Source organism: Aquila chrysaetos, chromosome 25, assembly GCF_900496995.4.
Source record: "Aquila chrysaetos chrysaetos chromosome 25, bAquChr1.4, whole genome shotgun sequence".
Taxonomy (NCBI): domain Eukaryota; kingdom Metazoa; phylum Chordata; class Aves; order Accipitriformes; family Accipitridae; genus Aquila; species Aquila chrysaetos.
In genome coordinates, this window is record NC_044028.1 from 13,230,218 (window position 1) to 13,252,300 (window position 22,083).

At 38.6% G+C, this 22,083-nt stretch overlaps 1 protein-coding gene across 6 annotated transcripts in view; it reads left to right on the top strand.

Annotated features, from left to right (window-relative positions):
- GRIN2A (glutamate ionotropic receptor NMDA type subunit 2A) overlaps positions 1 to 22,083 on the top strand; it is a 197,431-nt gene that overhangs the window by 148,594 nt on the left and 26,754 nt on the right. For all 6 annotated transcript variants that reach the window (XM_030002000.2, XM_030001999.2, XM_030001998.2 and 3 more), the window contains 2 exons: positions 2,305 to 2,465; positions 19,853 to 20,040. In XM_030002000.2, coding sequence (XP_029857860.1) covers positions 2,305 to 2,465; positions 19,853 to 20,040 — 349 coding nt within the window. The remainder of the gene's footprint in view (positions 1 to 2,304; positions 2,466 to 19,852; positions 20,041 to 22,083) is intronic.

Sequence of the window (22,083 nt, forward strand, 5' to 3'; positions counted from 1 at the left end):
ACCCTTCCTTTCTTCTTTACAAGTAGTCTGTGAGCAGGGAGTAATAGCAGACAATCATTTAAAAAAAAATTATCTCCTTGTGACTGTTAAAATTCATTGGTTGGGTGTCTTGTGCCAAGAAATTCCAGTCTGTGGATGGTGTTTGGAACTATTCACCTGCTTGTTATCCCTGTGATCTCTGAATGAACTAGTACTTTTTATTAATCTCTGCTCTCCTGCAGAAATATTTTTGTGTTCCATGAATGTTCGGTTTGGGACAGATACCTCAATTCCTTCAACTACTCCTATGGGAGGAAACTCCTCCCAACATCTTAAACTCATATGCATGTTGTTGAAGAGTGAGGATATTCGGAACCAAACTCCATTTCTAAATTACCAGGATACTCCTCCATTATCTCCCTGTTCCCCCAATTCCCCTGCCATAGCCCAGGATTAGGAATTGAGCTTGCAGAATGCTCATCACAGCCGAGTTTCCAAAAAATTTCAGCTGTATGAACAGCAGCAATTTTTACAGGTTTTGAAATTGATGTTGTTTCTTTAATTATCTTTTTCCAGTTCTATTGACTGGCAAATTTGATACAGATATGAGGAGATATTGAAGCCATCTCACTGCTTCAGGGATTCATTATCAGTAGATTTAAATGAAGTTAATAGCAAGGTACATCTGTATCAGTAGAATCTCTGGACATATATTTAAGAGCAGGGTTTGTTTCAGTGCTGCATAATAAACTCAAAAAAGGAGACAGCAAATATAGACTAGGAACCATGACTAGTATACAGTGTAATTTTAGTGCATGGGTCAATTAGTATGTGTAAAGTAGTAGCAAAGTAATAATTTAAACAGTAAAGCTGTGAAAAGGGAAAATGAGAAAAGTAAGACATCTGTTAGCTAAACGAATAGAGAAAAATAGAATTCATTCCTTTATGCTTTGTCAAAATATGCTTAATTAAAATGAAGCATTTAATTGTAGTTCTGTAACCTGAAAATATTGTTGCAGCAATAATTTCATAGTCAAGGTTTGATGGAATTGAAAATACTCCCAGTTTTTGTATAAGTCTATTTGTATTCTCTTTGCAAATTGGCACTGGATCCTGGGAATTCTTGATGCCCTGAGACCAAACTTTAAAAAGAGAAATATTACATATGTAGCCCAAAGGAAGCAGCAGCTGTATAAATATTAGCTGTCTCTTGCAGCACAGGGTATGTAGATTGCTCTTCTAACTTCAACAGTAAAAACAGAGTGCATTTTACTGTGGAATTCATGGGTGACTGCTTTTATCAATGCTCAATTGAATTTCCTTGTTAGCCAATAGTTCCTCTAATTTGAGGGGTCTTTTTCATTTATTTCTTAAAGACACATTTTAACTTAATCCTACAGTGTCACTTGGTATTTAAAGGGAGATCTTGAAAAGGTGCATAAGAAATTTTCAGGTCTGTTAGCAAAACTTTATGTGAGATTATCTGAATGATTTCCCAATCTGAAACCTGAGTGTGCTCTGAGCTATTGCTATTCCTTTGCAGATATTCCCTGGCTTGTTTGTCTGTGCTGATGCAATAGTGATATAGAGGGTAAAAATGTAGAATAAACCTATATGACCTCAAGCAGACTGTTTGTAGTTTTAAATTGTAGGAATAAAAAGGGACTAGGATTATAGGTGTGAGAGCTCCAGAAGCCCTTTTCACGTCAAGTGACGTAGCTGCTGAGCCCTGGAGGAAGATGCAAGAACTTTTACTCCCCTGGAATGATGGTGGTGGAAGGAAAGCCAGCCCTCACCCTGTCCCTCCCCGCGCACAAGCGTCCTGCAGCCACCCGCGCCCCTCCGGGAGCAGTGCGTTAGGCTCCCTGTCACGTAGTGCAAACGGTCCTTTCGCCGCCTTTGTGTGGGGACCCACAATGTCACAACTGAGATGGAAGTGTGAAATAACTATCAACAAAATACTGTTTTCTTTTAATTGCCTTTTACCAGTGTGTCTGCTTGTAGTTTGGGTTCACTAGGGAAGATGTTGGCAGATGAGGAACATCTGCCAGTACGTCGCTGCTCCAGTTTCTGCTGTCCTGCCATATTACAATGCAGGGGAGCAAGTCACGTTAGAGTGGCAAAATTGAGCTGTTTTTACGTTGGATGTAGATGATTCTGTAAGTTCGGGCAGTGGGAAGACAGTTTCTGCTATAATAGAGCTGAATTAACCCACAGCATTTGCCTAGAAGAAATTTGAGGCAGCTTCTGGTTTTTTCAACCTGGAATTGCCCTTCTTCACATTTTGAATGCCTGAAACACTTTGCTTTTCCCTTTTCTCTCTAGTTTCAAAGGCCGTATGATTATTCACCTCCTTTTCGATTTGGAACCGTCCCAAATGGAAGCACAGAGAGAAATATCAGAAACAACTACCCTGATATGCACCTTTACATGACGAAGTATAATCAGAAAGGAGTTGAAGATGCCTTGGTCAGCTTGAAAACTGGGTAAGCTTTTTTCCATGGATTTTAAAAAACACTGTAGACTTTGCAGAAACTGAGAAATATTGATCTGTACTTACTGTGATACTGAACAGACTGATGTCAGGCATGCTGTGTAGTACATGGCTCTTTTTTTTATTTTTCAACTGCATTGTACAGATATCAGAAAGGAAAACGATTGCCTGTGATTTGTATGACTTTTAAAATTACATGGAAGATTGTTGTCCTATGTAAATTACATTCAAAGGGCAGAATTAGTATTTCTCAAATTTAGAGAGAGATGATACAGATGGACCTGGAGTTGGGTGGGGACTCAACACAGAACATGATGTTTTGTGCAGTCTCTCGTTATCTTTGCAGAACTTGCTCTGAAGGTGCTTTTGCAGAGTGAATTTCTCACAAACCTTGTTTGTCTGGCCAGTGTGCAACTACTTGTTATTTCTTTTCAACTTCCCATCCCTTTGGTATGCTTTTAGGTCCACTCTTACATTTTCTTCCCTCCTCTAATTAGCATGGCCCTGTACATTTACTGTCACATCTGAAATATTGACTTTGATCTTCGTAAAATCCGTTGAGATGAGATAGTCTCAAATGTACTATCTAATCCTGCTTCTGGCAATCTTGGTAAATATTCTGGCAAATATTAGTGTCCTCCTTCCTTAAGATCTGAGATTTAGACTTGAGTGCCATCTATCCTTTTGTCTCTCTGAAGTAGCCCATTCTGCCTGGTTGGACAAAGAGATTGAATTTTCATTCTTAATCCTCAAAAGGTATAAAGGTGACTCACTACTTGTGTCAGTATTCATCTGCGTGACAGGAATGTGTTAGCTCTAGTAATCTTTTCTAAACATATTGGCTTGATAATAGCATGTGTATTTTTGTTAATAATACTGGATTACAATAATCATAATTTATCAATATAGTTTGTTTAGGTTTGTTTTGAAGTGAGAAAGCTAAGTTACCTAGAGTGGATTTCAGTACATCTACTCTAGTGGCTGTTTCGAGGCACATCTCACCTGCAATTATTTATGGTGAACACAGGACACATTTCTCCCTATACTAAATTAAGCTATTACTTTTGGTCCTCTTTTGGGAACTGCTTGTCCTTTTAATTTTTACTCTCCTCCCAAACATATAGGGGATTGTAACATATCTCTTATGCAAAAAAACCTGAAGTCCCCAAATCTTTCCTTAGAGTGCAGGTTCCATTCGTTAAAAAGTTAACCTTCCTACTGTTTCCTTCTCTGCTGTCTCCGTGTTGCTGTCTGGACTCCTGCCGTTGTTTCTCAAGGCATTCTCAACTGGCGTTTCTCAAGCACGGTTTGTCGTATCCTAGGATAGACGTGTGACATAACGTGAGATGAACCTCGCCCAAGGTCTTCCAAACTGGAGGCAGAGCCCCTGCTCTGACCGAGCCTGTGCAAGTGATATTTCCTGGGTGACAGCTAAATTATGCATTATAGATAGTCAGCTGAATGCTACCATTCCTGCTGTGAATTTTTAAAGAAGAAGCTATCCTTAATTTCAGCCATTGCTAGGGCTTGTTCAGTTGGATGGATAGTTTATTTAGGGGATGTATATTCCTTGTACTTTTCACCAACCATTTGTGCTACTGAAAGCCCTTGAAAAAATGCTGTTAGCTTTAAAATCAGGCCACCTGTCAGATACTTGAGCATGAAAAGGGGAGGGCTACCCGACTGCAGTGTGGTTCAGGACAATCACTAAAACTCAGGCTGGCTGCTGTTGTGCCAGCTGCTGCTCTTCCTCGAAAGCTTTAGTCCTTTTGACAGTATAAGCTATTCATTTTTTATAGATCCCCCCGCCCCCACCCCGTGCTGGAGTTTCTTTCCGCTTCTAAGTGATTTCTCAGTGTGGACACCCCCAGGTGTCTACCTTGCTCCCCTTGACTGACATTTCTGTAGCAGATGGTGCAAATAAGCTGCCATGTGCAGTGTTTTCCAGATCAATATAAGTAACTGCTACATACAGCTGCGCTCCTTAGTATTTTGTCTGACGGCACCTACAGAAGGATTAAACAGCATGCCATCGGCTGCTGAAGTTTCCCACAATAGAAGTGTCACTTTGTGTTTGCTTATATCACAGGTTTGGACGTTCCAGCAGCAGAGTAGTGTCAAGTGGGCTTACATGTTTTTCTGCCTTCAGTTTCTGCGCAGCAAGAACTGTGCAAAGACCCAACCAATGTGGTAACTGTGGGCAGTAAACTCGGTTACAGATCAGGCAGCATGATCGTACCTTCTTTTTGCCTCAGAGTGGTTTCTCTCTGGAAAGATGATGTCATTTAGGTGACCAAAGCGATCAGGCTCCGTCGTCCTCACCTGTCACTTGCACCTTGAGCGCACCCAGGTTTTCATTTTTGCTAAGGTGTTTGGTGAAGATGTGATGCAGCTCCTGTGGCTGACACCTCAGGGATCTCTGGAGCTAAAAGTGTCCTGAATGAGAGAGATGAGACTGTATAATATGGGACTGTAATAACTTGCATTCTCTGTAGGGAGGAGAACAGAAAAGCCTGAATAGGTGTTTGGTAGTATATTACAATTGCCTGCCTCTTCTTTTTCTCTAGACTCATATTCTTCAAAAACATCATTTTTCACTTTTTCTACCAAATTTTCTGTTCTGTTCCTCAGTATACTCTTCAGTTTTTATATACCTGCACTGTATCTTCTTCCTTTCTCCCTTGTGAAGTATTTGAGCAGATTGTTTCTCTCTTCCATGTGGTTTGCCCTTTCATCCTTATCTAGATGTGATGAAGCTTTCACCTTCCCTACTTCACTTGATCCCATGATTGTTAATACATCTTGCCCCATAGAGCCTATGTTGCTACTGCTCTTCTGAGGATGACCTGTCGCTTCTTCCTCAAACTGCTTCTGCTTCCGAGCAAATATATAATATCTATTTTCCTCTTCCGTATGTATGTGTTCTGCTTACCTTATTACAGCTATTTTGTCTGTTTTCATCTTTATCTCGTGTCAAAGCTATTCCTGTACTTTTATCTTTTTTTCTTTTTTCATCCTCATCATTGGTAGCATACAACAAGCAATTTTTCTTACATATGGTAAAGCTTGCTGCTTCTGCACATCTTTTTGAAGATGAACGACCTGGTAATTATAGAGTCATAGACTACAGACCTGGGAAGGACTTGCAAAGATTGTCTGGTTGATAACTGCTGCTGTGAGTCAAAATAAATAGTACCTGTGTTATTCCTGAAGAATGTTTGTATAACCTGTATGTATTTCCAATCTCACTTTTGAAACTACTTTTGCTTAATTGAAGACATAAGATTTAGTCCCCTTTAATTCCCTATATATAGTGTTTGATTCTAATTTTATGGTGGAGCAAAAAATACCAGCAATCAGGCAATACTTAATGACTGAATAATGCTACACATGTGGCATCTGATCTAAACAGAATCAAACTATCAAGTAGTTGCTTGTCACAATTCAGTCTGGCTTTGCTGTATCTCAAACTCTTAAGCCTTTCGATCAGCTTTAATTAGCGTTAACCTCTTGAGATGTATTGGGAATATCTTGATCTTTGAGACCATCATGTTTAATACATGTTACTGAGTTGAACTGGAAGGAGAAAGTGGGAAGGAGACAAAAATAAAGCTTCAGATGCACAGATTTATCTAATTTCTTGTTTGTTGAATACATGCTCATGTCTCTTTCCTCATTCTGAAAACAAATTAAAAAACAAACTGGTCTTTTTATCTTGCTTTCTCCCAAGAAGTGAAAAATCAGCTGCTTCAGTCCAGTCGCTAACGTGGCTGGGAAAAACCTCAAGGGCAGAAATATGGATAGAAATGTGTATAAAATAAATTATGTTCCTGCCTTTATTTCCTGGTCTGGTATGGAGGTTAGATAGGTCTTGTGTCAGAGTATTGCTGTACATGCAGAGATGAGTGTGCACACATCCGTGTCTGGGAAGCCTTGAACGAAATACCCAGCCCCTTTCTGTTTTCATCTTTGAGAGGTGAAGCTATTAGTGTTTCAAAAATTAACTTACAAGGAAAGCATCTGCATTTGTTTTTTTTTAATTAGAACAAACAACTTCACTGCATGGGCAATAGCCTTGGACCTATCTCGTTCAATTAGCATCAAAAATGTTTAAGATCATTCTAGAAAGGAATCAACTGGGAAATGCTGCAAATCAAAATGGAAATGAGATTTTTACTTTAGACTGACATTGACATTATACTTACTCCTTCAGGTGAATCCCCTTGGGGAGGGTTCATTGCAGCTTACTCATGAAGGCTTGTTGCTATCAATGGTGAAGGCAAATTTATCAGCTATATTGTTTTTACCCCTTTGATAAGAAACCAAGCTTTGTTTCTGAAAATACAAAATTAAAAAAATCTGTAAAGTCTCAGTAATATCTACCTCTTGTCAATAGTGTCTTATTTCTGAGGTTCACAGATACAGGTCTCAGAAAGCTGCTGAAACACCATTTGAACAACAGCAGAACTTTCTGTATTTGTTAATTAAAGGTATCAGTTTGCAACCAGGCCTGTTAAAAGGGAGGAAAATTCATGCACCTTGTTATTGAAGTACTACATAATATTTTTCAAAATGGCAAAATATTGTCCCTCCTTCAATGCAGTTTAGTACTGAAAGTAATCACAATCTTACAAGCTTGTCAAAAAATGTACTGGCATTTTTCTCTAAATGTCATGCATATAAGGGATCAGCTGAACCACATGTGCTGTGCTACCTGCAGAGCTTCAGATTGCTCTTTAGGCAGGACTGAGCAGCTCAGGAATTCTCCAGAGTTTTCTGTTCCGTTTCCTTAATGAAAACAGAAATGGCAGTTATTTTCCTGAGCATCATTCAGAACAGTAAAGTCTGTAAGATATTAGCTAGTGTATTCTTGGTGGGTGAAGTCCAGCTCTGCTAGAGCCATGGTGGCTCCTCTGTGTTCTTTAGATGTTTATTGATCACATAAAGTTCTAAAAATGCATCGCAAGCATTTCTGTCTATGCTGCGTTTAATTAATCTACATTTCTAGAACCCTCTGTACCAGAGACACAGATCCTATTGATTTTGCTTCTTGAAGAGAGAATAGGTCTTCAAATAGGAAGTAGTTAATTATTGTTTTATGTTTACAGGGGCTGTTTGGGTTTGTTTGCTTCTGTTTGCTTTGCTATATTTTTCCACAACAACAAGGTTATAGTTAAAGAATGCTATCTTTTTGCAAGCAAAACAACCTTACCTGTTGTAATTCTTTGCTGTGGGTTGTATCAGCTTATAGCTGTTGAGTTTGCATGTAGTGTTCCTCTGTGTACGAGTGTTCTGCTGCTGTAAAACTGTCAAGAGGAGAAAATGCAACGGCAATAAACTGGAAGTGCATTTCATGTTCTCACCTTTGCCCCAACACACCTACACTGGAATATAGTGTGGGATTTAACTGCTAATAGCTGAAATTAGAAAATTTAATTGGGAGAGTGTCTTCTTACTAGAGGGATAAAATGGCAAACTTTCACTTGCCTATTGCCTGTCACTGATGCATCCATCTAATTTTTTTCTTCACTTCCTTAATTTTCCTGGATATGAGGACTGCAGCTGAGTATGGCACAGTGTATATCTTGTTTCAAGAAAAGAGATGATCTAACTGATGCTGTGTTATGGCAGCATATTGATGTGAGGACTTTATTTCAGTTTCATTGCAAAAAGCTGAGGATATAACTTGTTTCAAGGAAACTGCAGTAGTGAATCCCTTGTGTTCCGCAGGCAAGCAGCCCCATGTTGTAAGCTGCAGACCCCCTTACTGTCATGAGCAGTTTTCAGTTTTTGTTTACAGCCTCAGCTGTGACTATATATTCAGGGATTTGATGCTAAAGTTTACTTGGGAATCCATCTGCCTTCCTGTTAAAGATCGCTATGCTTGGTAGTTTATACATGTCAAGTTTAATACCTTACTCCCTGGTTGTCTGTGGCATACTGGTGGAAATATGAAGCCACTTGGAAAGAATGCTGTGGCAATAGCATTTCTGCATGGCCATTTCTACATCGGCAGGTATGGCCTCAGACGCAGTGGATTATCAAATCTGAGCTGTCCCCAGAGAAGATGCTATTGGCCTGCAGGTGTGTCCTGAGCTGCCAGTCCCTTTGATAGGAACAAGTGATGATTCTATTCCTCAGCATTTTTTAATGACAAATAATACTGCTAGAAGAAACACCTGAAAGTATCTAACTGAACAGTGTGAATGGCATGAGAAATCATTTCCTCCCCGCAAGCACACTCTCCCATGTGAAAACAACAATATGATTATTAACCTTTTTTTTAGAATCCAATGGTACTAAGCAGAGAAAGTGCAAGAGAAGACCCTAGAAGGCTCTGATGCCCTTTTAAACTCTCCGTCTCTAAGTTTATTGGCCTGAATTAGATTTTTGTTGTGCTTACAGTGCTTATAAATTGCATCTAATTCACAGCTTTGCACGCTGTTATTTGCTGAACAGATACGAACTGGTCAGAGGCCGTGCTGGCAGCTTCTGCAGCATGGCACAGGCGTAACCAGGAGGCAAACGTCTCCATTTCTGTCAGCTGGAACACAATTCAGATTGTGCCCAGCAGGTCCTTCTGTTAATTAGGTCTGTCAATTAAAGTGGTGGTGTGCCTAAAGTAAAAAACAAAACAAACTTCTCTTTTAGGCAGCCAGCTGACATCTCCACTTGGATGCAAAACCAATTTCAGTACTTTTTGCAGTATTTTCAATTTTTTTTTTTTACAGAAAAATTGTCATCAAAATTTTCATCAAAGGAAAAACTTTCTAGTTTTTATTGTTTCTGTGGTTCATACCTTTTTACCTAAAAAGAGGAGGGAAAGCTATGAGACAAATTACCTGTTTCAGAGAAAAATTATATATTCTAAGTTTTCATAAAAAGCACAAGTTCTTCATCATTCTCGTGGGCAGATAATAACAGCTTGCAATGGGAACTTAAAGAAATGTTCAGCAGACAAATTTTTAAACTTTTAATCTAGTGGCTCAATATTTTTGACTGTTTCTGATTGACAACACCTTACAGTATTTAGAATTGAGAATATTTACTCTTTTCTTGGACTTTTAATGTTACAGTACATATAGGAATTCATTTACCAAATTTTTAAGAAATTGCCACAGATGGTTGACACTCAAGTGTGTTTGAGGGAGGAAGGGAAAGGTCAGTGGGCAGCATGAGGTATCTGTAGTCTGTAATAATTTATTGCTTGCAACCCTCCTGGATGCCTGTTATGATACATGAAGAGGGAAACTGTGCTGGAGACAGCTTTAGCACAAGCACTACTTTATGCAACTGAATTTTAAAATAATGTATCAAATCCTTAAAATCCAGCTATCATTCCAAGAACATGATGTTTTCCTGCTTTCTCATGGCCTACTCATCAAAGCTCTCTATTCTGAGCCTCCTTGGGTTTTGTGTTTTTCACAAGCTTCAAAAACAGGATTAAAAATTAAATACAGCAACTGAAATAACCAGTTTTTAAATGGGTGATCCTTGCTCCAGTCACATTTTTAAGATGTCACTGAAACAGCAGCCTGTAGTTGAAGTATGTACTGATCTTAATGAAGAGGGAATGATCTCCTCTTTCAAAGTGTCTTTCAAAGTACGAAAGCCTTGGAGATCTTCTTGGGACACTCAAAATTCACTAGTTTAAACTACCAAATCTGAAACTTGTTTATTCACATGTGATTGAAAAAATATTTTCCCGAGTCTGCATTTGCTGTTACTACAACAAAACTTGTAATCTAAGATAGGAATTAGCGTGTTTTTATTTTTTTAAAGGAAAGTACTGAGTGATGAATCCAATTGATATCTCTAAATGTTTTTTTGTTAAGGAGAAATGTTTAAGAAAATTACTGTCTATATTTTCAACAGATCTATAGGATATTAATTTAAAATATTTTTGTCAGACCCTGAAAATTATTGTGCCAGGTGGTCATTCCTTTTTAAGGGGGTGATAAATCCAAAATGTGAATGTGTGACATAAGATGAGAAATTAATATTTCAGATAATTCACTGTCAATGGTACTTATAACTAATGGTCAGGAATATAAAATAGCTTAGAGGACTGATTTAACTAGCTCCTGGATTGCTCTACTTCTGTACAAAGACACCCACTGGGCCATTTTTCTGGATATAGCTTTTGGACATTTTTGAAGGGTGATACTTAGAAGCATCCATTTCTGCAGCTGGTCTGAAAGACAAAATAAAAAATTCAATAGAGCTGTAAGACAGGACCATGGGAACTCCTTAGAGAAAAGCTGAACTGAACTTTAATTTTCTCAGTCAAATGAAATCTGAAACTGAGCTAGACCACATCTGAAGCACTGATGATTTCAGGCAACTTTTGCCGTAAATCATATATGGAGTATCATATTTTATGCCTGCATACTTTCTGCCTCATAGCTGGAGTAGAAATAGAGATGTAAAATACTTTCAGAACTTGTTCTGTGGTACTCTTCAGTGCTGACAAGTTGAAATAATCACAACTGCAGACCACTTAAGATTTTTTTGTTGTTGTTTAAGTAAAAGTGAACATGAGTCGCTCTCTCCTCTCTGCTCTCTCTTCTCTCTCTTAGCGTCTCTCTGTCTTTTCCCTGTTTGGCACCAGACCTTTGTAAAGTCCAGTAGTGATTGATAGCATATTGCATTTGTGGAGTTAAGCTGGCATAGTGACATTCTGGAGATGATGTGTTGTGAATACCAAAATTAAAACGAGCTTAGAAAGAAACTGAAGGACTTGGTGGAAGGTGAATAATTTGGCAGCTGTTAAACATGATGGGGCTTAATACAGCCTGTAACTCATGAAATATCTGTTCATCTGAAGCCAAGAAGATATGTTCAGGGACGATAGCATTCATACATGTCTTGTTTCTTTTATTCCTCATTAAGCATCTATTGTTTGCTAGTGTCATAGATTATTGGGACCTAAGTGTAAGCCAGTAAGGATCTACTGCCCATGTGTGGGTGTTCTTAACCATATATACCTTTGGGGAAACTTGTAAGTCAAACAGCACTGAACAAAGATCCAAAACTACCTGGGAGAACAAGATGTTTGCCGTGCTCCAGAAAGTCTATTTATCCCTATCAATTTTGACAGTAAGTACTAAATTATTGTACAAATACAAATACACTTTCCTTAAAACCATCTGAAAGAGCTAATAGTGTGAATAACAGTTTTCTTCCTAACATTCTGTAAAAAAGAAATCTCTGCTAAACAGTTTGGTCCATTCAGTATTTTCTCTCCTGGTTGACTAGGTACCTTAGTGCTCTTCTGATTTTTTTGAAAAAAGGTTAGCTCCTGTATCTGTCTATATTACCATTTTTTAAGTAATGCAGTTATCTATCTAATGTCTTTAAATATTACAAAGTACCTGGAAATAAAATGAACAGGTGAAAGTAACTATAGCCCATCTAACCCCTCTTCTTTTGAGAAGAAGCTATTCTAAGTTTTAGTATTCATTGGATTTGGGGATGAGATCAGGTGCTTGGTGAAATATGCTGAATTTATCCTTCATTATGCTATTGTAACTGGGACAAAACCTTTAATCTAAAAATATATTCTCCCTACTCGACTTTTCAAATTTTGTGTTTTGATAAACTGACGCTTTGCAAGTACTTCATTGCTTGGCTTCTGAGACTTGAAGTAGGACACTATTCCACTGTATAAATTAATCGTAAAGGCACACTAAATTTTCCATTATTTTGTTGCTAAGGGAAATGTTATAGGGACTGGGAAGGTGGGTGGACAGAGGGGTAGTGAATGGGAGCTCCTGTGAGTGAGGACCGTGAATATGCCCGTTCGGGTAACCACAGCCAAGTGATGCAGGAAGGTTCACGGCGGCTTTTCTGGCAGCCTGAGATTGCCCTGACAGGTGAGGTGAAGCCTCCACAATCTCTCACAATGGGGTTAATGTCTGTCAGAGCTTGGTCGTTCGAATTTTGTGTCCACATTTTCTGTGTGAAGATTGAAGTGAGGACAGTTTGAGCTGGGAGAAAAGTTGAAAGCTCATTCCCTGCTAATGAGTTCATCATATAACTGGGTTAAACTTTGCTAACCTGCATTGTTGCAGGGGGTGGTTGTTAAATTTTCCCCTCATGAATTGTCAATGTCAAGATGTCAAGAAATCCATCCAGTGTATGTGAACTTAAGATCTGCATGGAGCTGTTTGAATATGTGCTAAAAGATAAAGTCACTGCTGGTGATGAAGTGCCATCAGACAACCTGAAATGCATTTTAGTCAAAGGTGGGTAAAAGAAATCATCAGTCCTTCATGCTAAAGGTTAAATATCTGCTTCTCTTGCTCCAGCAATATCAAAGTGTGACTTTAGAGCACTTTCACCGAAGCCTTGTATTCAAAGCAGCCTTCTTTCCCTTTGATTGCTGCATCATTCCATAGTGACTTTTTGGCATTAGATCCCCTGGACATAGTTTTAGAGATGCACATATGATGTTTCTGTGGATAAAGAAGGGATAAAATGTAAATTATTCAATTTGTAGTACATCTGTAAATCTATAATGTAAATCCATCATATTTTAAAGCCAGTATTTTTGCACTTGCTGCCTTCCCAACAATGGCATTGATGGTCTCTCAAATATATGCTTACGTTTAATCCAGCCTTAAGTGGATACCAGTTTTTTTGCCTAATATCAAATTATAAATGCTACTTTAAGTGTCATGTAAGCCATTTATTCTGCAGACTGTGCAATTTATTTTTAAAAGCGAAAAAGCTGAAAAGTAGTGTTTTTTGCAGAATGTTTTGAAAATGAGCTGTGTCTCTCCAATATTATGTTTAGGAGACAAAGCTTTAATAGGTAAAAGCATTCTTCATGATGGGGGTGGGGGTAAAGAGGGGAGGGCAAAGGTGGTGTTAAAAGTGTTTGAGGACTCACTGACTTGCAGTCTGGTATTTGTAATAAGACAGTAATTTCAAATATTGTGCTTTCAAAAGACACGACTGGAGCCTTAGTAAACAGGTATGACACTTGCTATGTAATAATCTTTGTAGTCACTTTTGCATTTATTTACAACCAAATTTGAGCAATAACGTCGCTTATTTTTTTAAGTCACCTAGGCAAACTTCAAAAATAGATCTGATTCCATTAACTGTCTCCTCAGAATAAAATTCATATAATTTATAATGAATAATTATTCTTAAATATGTAACTGACCTTTAATTTTTCAGAACAAGCCCCAGAATGTGCATATTTGAGTTAAAAGGTACTCTTCATCAACAATAATGTAGAAAAGTCATTGAGATACAGCTATTTACAGCAAAATGCAGTGCAATCAAATTGCTATGATGGTGCACTTCATATATTACAGGCATTCTGGTTTTGTCTAAGTCAAATCTGTGTTAGTAATAATACACAGCTTTTGTCTGGCCATGAAAAGAACATATTTGGGGTGTTAAAAAACATAAAGAAATGAGAGTGAGAAAAATTGATTCTGAAGTTAATGTCCTGGATCTGACAGATGAGCATTTTGCCAAATGGTACCCACTTTAGCAAGAAATTAATTCTGCTGTAGATATTGTGTGTTTGGATTTACTGCAGTAGTTGAAAACTGGAAAGTGGCTTCAGTTGTGCTCCAGTTTCTCTGATCCTCAATGGAAACACAATATTATTTGTTCCATAAACTCCAGTGCTTGACAGTAAAATAGAAGAATGTGAATAAACAGGACTGCATTAAAGCATCCCTCTCATTTTCTGAATACTATGACACAGGTCATAGCAGGACACAAAGTAACTGAAAGAGATTGATTTCTAGCATGCTGGATTACTGTTTGTGTCTCCAGAACTTCTGAGCAGTTTGCCATTTTAGATATTTCCCTCTTGTTCCATCAAGAAAACAAAATTGCTGAACGATCATGTAGTTGGTCAAGGAAGCAAAGTAACATTTTCCAAGTAAGCTATACTTCTGTTGTTGAGCAAGAAGCTATGACTAATAAAGGAGCATTTTCCTAATCCTGCTTCTCAGTTTTCGTCGTAGGAATTTGATGAAAAGTATGTGCCAATAATAGAGATGGGGAAAATTATAGGGAAGTGTTTTCAGCTTTTCTGAAATTACTTTTCTGTACCTTTTCCTCTAACTTTAATTTTCTTTACAGAGGCATTTTTGGATGTGTACAGCAACACTTTAGAGAATGGGTTTTTGTAATAGCTAATCTGATTTTTCAACTCTCATACTTCTTGGTGACTCATAAATGTTTAGGTACAAGACTGTCCACATTTGTTTTTCATAGATCTCCCGCTTCAAATTATTACATTCAGTAATGCTCTTTTGGGGTTTTTTAGAACTATTCCAATTCATGACTTTATAACACCTGATGTTCTCCTATGCTGTGTGAGTTAAAATTCTCCCCACCCCCTTTCCTCTTTGTGCTTGCTAGGTAATGAAGGACGTTTTCCTTTGTAGTCTCTCTTATATAAATATTCCAGAAATGTTTTTCTCTCCTACCCGGGATTATTGCAGTAGTTCCGAGGAAGTTTACAAACCTGCCAGTTGCTCAGTGAGTCATAACACTGTAGTCCTGTTCCTCCGCATTCATTGAAGACGCCTGGCGCGTTTGGCTAGATCAGGGCAGTTATAAATCTTGTTTCTTGCTGCATTCCAGTTCCTATAGTTCTCTTTCATCTTTTTAATAATTCTTAGCAGTTTATTTAAACCTACACAATGTGACAAAGCTTATCGCCCCCTGAAGTGGCTGCACTGAAATGACAAGTTAATTGATTCATTTTTACATGACTCAGGTTTGCAAGAGGCTTTGAGCCTTTCTTGATGTGGGGTGCTGTACTTGGTTCGTGTAAGCTGTTTTACAGTGAATATGTGACTTAAATAGCAGAGGGATCAGCACTCAGACCAAAACAAAGCTTCTCAGCTGTGTAGCACAGTTGAATTTTGCTGCCACAAGAACAAAGATCCTGGGGCTTGCCAGTCCATCTGTAGACAAAGAGAAAGAAGAAAAGGGTGAACTGGAGCACACATCCCGGCTTGCCAGTCCTGCCTTGAGAGTGACGAGACAAGGATGGGTTACTGCGTCCAGCAGTCACTGCCGTGCACGCGGCCTGGCTCTTCCATCGGTGCCAAGCAAAACAGCAGATGTGGCTTTCCCCACATAGACATAGCAGGAAGGAAAGTCCTCTGCAGCTCCAGCAGCCCGCTGGCCCACGCAAATGCCTGCTTTGTCTTCTTCCGGAGCTTATGCCCACTGCCATCTTTGCAAACAACTCAGAAAGGGTCAAATTTTCAGACTTGCCCAGATTTTGCTGTCTCAGTTTTTGGAAACTCTTCTTGAATGCTTAAAGTTGTCTGAAAGTTCTTAAAAATTCAGAGTGTCAGGAAATTCACCTCCTAGTGATGAAAGAGTTGGGTGCCCTAGCATCTGAGAGCTTCAGTTGTGGCTTATTACTGCCCATGCTGCAGGGGTACATCGTGTTCTGAAGCTTTGCTTTGCAAGGAGTAGTACTTCTGTAATCAGCACATGATGAAGAGATAATTAAGCCTTGAGAGGTTATAAGATTTCTGTTGGAGAAAATATATTCTGAATATGAGTTTGTGTTTGTAGACAGCAAGACTTTTTCAGGGCAATCAACGTTTTGATTTACAGTTCAGACATGGGGCAGCAACTGATAGCAGAACCTTTCAGCACTCAGCATCTGTCAGGAAAGTACCTCATGTTTTTAAATTGATTTGTGTAACGAGAATTATTGTGACCTTGAAGTAGTTGTCCTGGTTTCAGCTGGGATAGAGTTAATTGTCTTCCTAGTAGCTGGTACAGTGCTGCTTTTGAGATAGGTATGAGAAGAATGTTGATAACACTGATGTTTTCAGTTGTTGCTAAGTCGTGTTTAGTCTAAAGTCAAGGATTTTTCAGCTTCTCATGCCCAGCCAGCGAGAAAGCTGGAGGGACACAAGACGTTGGGAGGGGACACAGCCAGGACAGCTGACCCAAAGTGGCCAACGGGGTATTCCATACCATGGGATGTCATGTCATGTATATAAACTGGGGGGAGTGGGGGTGGGGGCATCACTGCTCGGGGACTAACTGGGCGTCGATCTGCGGGTGGTGAGCAATTGCATTGTGCATCATTTGTATGTTCCAATCCTTTTATTATTACTGTTGTCATTTTATTAGTGTTATCATTATTAGTTCCTTCTTTTCTGTTCTCTTAAACCGTTCTTATCTCAACCCACAAGTTTTACTTCTTTTCCCAATTCTCTCCCCCATCCCACTGGGTGGGGGGGGGAGTGAGTGAGCGGCTGCGTGGTGCTTAGTTGCTGGCTGGGGTTAAACCACGACAGTAGTACAGAGGAAACCCTCAAAAGTAAAGCCTTTGCATCTTCAGAACCTGCTTTCCTTGTGTGTACCCACTGCAGCTGATGCCAGACTCTCTGGGAAGCTGGGGAGGTGGGTCCACAGTGAGTGAAACCGTGATTGTGCCTTGTCTTTCCTGAGGTTTTACTGCACTGCTCAATAACTAAGGAGGCAAGCTGCGTATGAAGAGTGTGATTTCTGAGGTAGCACAAGGCTTTTGTCCTGGAGTCTTTGGCAAAGATATATTTTTCCTCTGTATTTCCGACTGAGTTTGTTTTGACAGAAGAATAGCTGACTCTCTATATTTTCTCTGTGTTTACCAGCATGTGTTTTATATGCTTACATTGCAAAACTATAAATCCCAGAATAAACAGATCACAAATTCTAGGGTGTATTTTAACTTAGGTCGGCTGGTTGCAGCAGTACCCACAGAGAGGAGCATTACCTTCCAATCCCTTGCCTGAGCCAAAGGCATCCACTGAGAGGAGAAGTATCCTTCCTTCCCCACAGATAACTGTGGAGGTCTAAAAGCATGAGATTGTATTGTATTGATTATGGTAACTGTCTGCCGTAGATTAGAAATGTTACAAACATCTTGAGGGTATGGCAAGCAGTTTTCTTTTTTTCCCTTGTGCGCCTACCCAAAGGGTGAGGATTTTTGTTCTTTCTCTCTACAGAAGCCAAAGATTGTCTCTGAAGTGCTGAATCAAAGCACGTCATTTAGAAAACTGTCTGGTCTTGTGTCGAAGACTGCAGCCTTGGGCAGTACCCCAACACCCTCTTGGCTATTTCCAGTTTAGTTACCCTTAGTGCTAGGTAGCCATCCATACCTTATTTCCGGATTGAATTTGTGACACATTGCCTACCAGATGTTTAGCAATTGTTTTCTCTGTGTTAAATTACCCATTTAAAGGAAGGAGAAAGTCAGACTTTTAGCAGTGATGGAGCTAAACTGACTTTTAAGCTGAGGATTGCACCAACGGAGTTTTAGGGAAGAGTGGAAAAACAAAGGAAATGAGGGCCCAGCTATTTCTTTTAATGGTCGTGTGAGCCACCTGTACTTTCTCTAAATTAATTACTTCACTAAATTCCAATTTGATGACTTGAATGGTGACTGTTGGAGTAAGTACCCTTGAAGGGAAGCAATAAAGAACGGTAAGTAGTGACAAGAACTTCACTCTTCACTTTTTCATGACAGCAGACAAAATCCAACAACCTCGCTCTCTCCTGCTATTTCTCTTGGTTTAACGTGAGATGGATAGGGGTATTTTTTAGTGCTATATCTTTGCTCTCTGATCTAGAATTCGACAAAAGTTAGGGTGCTGTCTGAATGTGTTGATTAATTATTTAAGAGCAAACATTGAATTATGTTGTGCATGAAAGGTGTTGTCTGTTGGGTTTTTTTTCTGTCAGTAGCCAAAATCTGATATGCCTAGGTCTTGCTCTGTTCTGTGGATATAAATTAAAGGCTTTATCAACATAAACCGATTTAAGCTAGTGGCAAGTGTGATTCCAAAACTGCAACAGCAACAGAATTCACAACTGGTACATACTGATATAATATGATTGAAGTTGATGCTCTTGTACCTGTTTGTGCCACAGTTAATTTATTTTTATAATTCCCTTTCCATGAAGACAGGTCCCAATTGTTTATGAGCAGTATTTTGCCAGCCTCTGTCATTTGCATGTTGTTAGAAAATTTTAGCAGTGCTCCACAGTAACGCATTGTGGCTCTTCAAAGGCACAGCAGGCAGTGCTGGCAGTGCCTGGCAGCTGCAGTGCCAGTGAGGGCGGCAGGGTGAAGACTCCTCCTACACCAACCTGCGAAGCCGATTGTGGAGCTGTGTCCTCCCCATTCCTCTGACTCCTATGGGATGGGCAAAGATGTTGAAAAGGGAGAGTGTGTTACTGGGGGACCTAATAACTTTGTTTTAGTGTGTCATTTAGGTGAGGTTTGGGCCGAGATGATAGTTCTTTCTTATGGCCTCTGTATTCTGCTAGTCTTGTGCAAGTGGTAGAAATCTTTAAGGTTTTAGCTGCAGATGAGGGCAGCAATACAAAACAAACTTAAGTTTTAGCTTTTTCCTTTTGAAGATTGCATATGAATTTCTGTATGTATAAGAATGTCTTTACTTTGATTGAGGTCTACTGCTGGCAAGGGATTGTCCTTCCAAATGGCCTCCTCTTCTTGTATATTCACTTTTATTGGCTTAATTTGTGAAATATCCATGCACCTGTCTTTTCTAACTCTTGCTTTACAGTGCTTCTTAAAAATTATCCGTGAAGGACACTCCCTTTTTTCCTTTCCTTACTGATTTTGTTTTCCTCTGTTCTGTTGTGTTCCCTGTATACCTTAGAGAATGGGATTATCCCATTCTTACATTTTTAGGTGGCTGGGCTGAAAGGCTTGAACTTTCCCACAAGCTCCTTTATTCCCGCTGTGCTCCAGGTACACAAATGATATGTCTGGAACTGCGAATCATAAGGAAATACTTTCTATAATTTTAAAGCAGGATTTAGATAGCTGTATCAGATATGCTTCAGTACCTTCCTCTGTCTTAGCAAGGACTTAACCTCCACCTTCATTGTTTATTTTTGGAAAGAGACATGAAATAAGAGTGTGTGTGGAAAACTGGTGAAGTCACATTTTCAGTCTCAGTGTTTTAAATAAGCTAATTGATTATTGTTGTTTCAATTCTGAATTCTCTGTTGTCATTTGTGTTGTTTTTGGAGATCATTTTGCATCTCAAGATATTTATTATCCATTCTGAGAGCAAAGATACAAAGATAACAGGGCAAGACATTTCATAGCTTGGTTTCTCCTGCTCAGTATTTTTTAACAGCATCCCTTAAAATAGAAATGCAAAACTCTGTGTCCTACTTTCCCCTCACTAAAATAGATGCCTTTTGTTAATTTTAGATACAGCAGAGCAGGATATGTATTAATGATATCAGAGAATCCATGTGATGTTCAACAGGGTCCTAACATCAAGGACAAAAGAAGTCTGACAACAGCTGTCCCTAATGATTTGGTTTGTAAAATGTTTTCTTTTATTTCAGGAAGTTAGATGCTTTCATCTATGATGCAGCGGTGCTGAATTACAAGGCTGGAAGAGATGAAGGCTGCAAACTTGTCACAATAGGGAGTGGATACATCTTTGCCACTACAGGCTATGGAATAGCACTTCAGAAAGGATCACCTTGGAAGAGACAAATTGATCTAGCCCTCCTTCAGTTTGTTGGAGATGGTAGGGACCAATCTTTTTTCCTTTCTTTTCTTTCTTTACGTATGCACACTTAATTCAGTTTTAGTAGCTCTGAGCTTTTTACTACTGTTCTCTTACAGTCTTTAGGAAAACCAAACAAATGCAAACCAAATGAGTAAAATTATTTCTCAATGCTGAGACAGGAATTCTCTTCCACTCTGTCCTAACTCACCTCACCTCCAAGGACGTTTGCATCTATTTTCAGAAAGTGTTTTCATATACATCACAAAGTAATGCTGGCCTCAATGTTAGAGAGCATTTCCAAATTTATTTATCTTCTTTTTTTATTTTTGCCTTTGAGTGGTTCCTGAGGAGTTATCTTTCAGCATGACTGTTTTGCTATTTAAAAGTGTTTAGCTCAGTTCTGAACTGGTGTGATTGATCCCTAATCTAGGATAGATTAATTTAAAATTCTGGTTAAAGAATGTTTATGGAATTGAAGTAGGGTGACTGGTTTTATTGGATTTCAAACAGCTGTTTTTCATTCTAACACAACAGTAGAAGAATTACAGGTCCTCTTGGCACTTCTGCCCTGCAGAAGAAGAGAACTTACTGCACGTCTTCGATCTATTCGTAGACAGTAATAATGACGCGTTCTCCACATAGGGCTTGAACTACATTTTGATTGTAGAAATGTTCCTTTGCCACAGTGAAACTTCATGGCTTTCACATGTGCATGCAAATAAAAATATGGTGGTTAAAAAAATTTTAGGTGTTATGACTGACTAAAATCCTCCATCAGAGTGGAATATGGTGTGTGTTACCTAATCATTTTGATTTTTGTTTTTACATAGATACATGTGTACATAGATGTACATGTTTTACATAGATACTTTGCATTTCTCTGTCAGTGAAAAGAAGGCTTTATTGAAAAATAAATATACACTTAAGGTCACCAAAAGCATGCCATTAAGACTAAGAATGGTAAATTTCTCTATAACAGGACAGTTTAATGGCAAAGTGCAGGACCTTGGCATAGTGACCTTCTGTTCCGTAAAAAACAAGACATGAATTTTCATACTGGAGGTAGTGAGTGTGTTAGTCTTCCAGCACATGGATTTTATTCCTATTAGAATACTGAATGACTGGAAGACATGTAATTGTCATGACTGATGCATTTTGTCTGGTGTACTTATATAGAGATACTAGTGTCATCATTATTGATCTGTTGGATTTAGAGAGGCTTATGGAAGAAACATTGCTTATTTCTGCTGAGGAATGAATATATGACCCATAATAGCTAAGTTTCAAGCAATTATATATTCTTGTTTTACACAGTTGCAATTAATTGGCTAAAATCTTTGCTTTATTTTTCTATTTGTGATTATTTTGTGAATAGAATATTTTTCTATTTGTATAATACTATTAAGAAGTGTTAGGTGCTGTAATTCTGACCCATTTTTAGACGGAGAAGTTGAATTAGAGAAGTTGAATTTTTTGTCCAATACTAAAGAAGAAAATGCTTCTGTAGCCTAAAGGAGGATCTGAGGTGTCTTTCTCAGTTGTGGGCTAACCCCTCTAGATGTTGCAAAGCATTGCTGAGGTTTTCATTCTTTTCACCTTGCATTTTCTTCATGCTTACCCCTTCATCATTTTTGATACTTCTCATTCAACAAAAAGAAATGAAATCACAGGGAAAGAAAATAAATGAAATAGAAGGAAAAATATTTGAAACTATTCAAGAAAAAGCTCATCAAAATACCAAAGGTACTGCATTTTTATGCATCACTTTGTCTCTGAATATCAGGGAGAAAACAAAATGGATGGGAGGAAAGAGGGGAAAATCTTATCATGTATTTACACTTTGACCTGTGGATTTACATAGCATATGAATGCTTATATATTTAACTCATTTTTAGTAGTTGAAATTAATACTAACGAATTAGCTACAAAACTCGATATTAAAACTTCCATATGAATAATTCATAGAATTGCAATAGATACATATGGCACCCAGGTGAATGAAACCTTGTCATGAAACGTCTGCTCCCATGTTCATCTTGCTCAGATATTACTTCAGAAGAT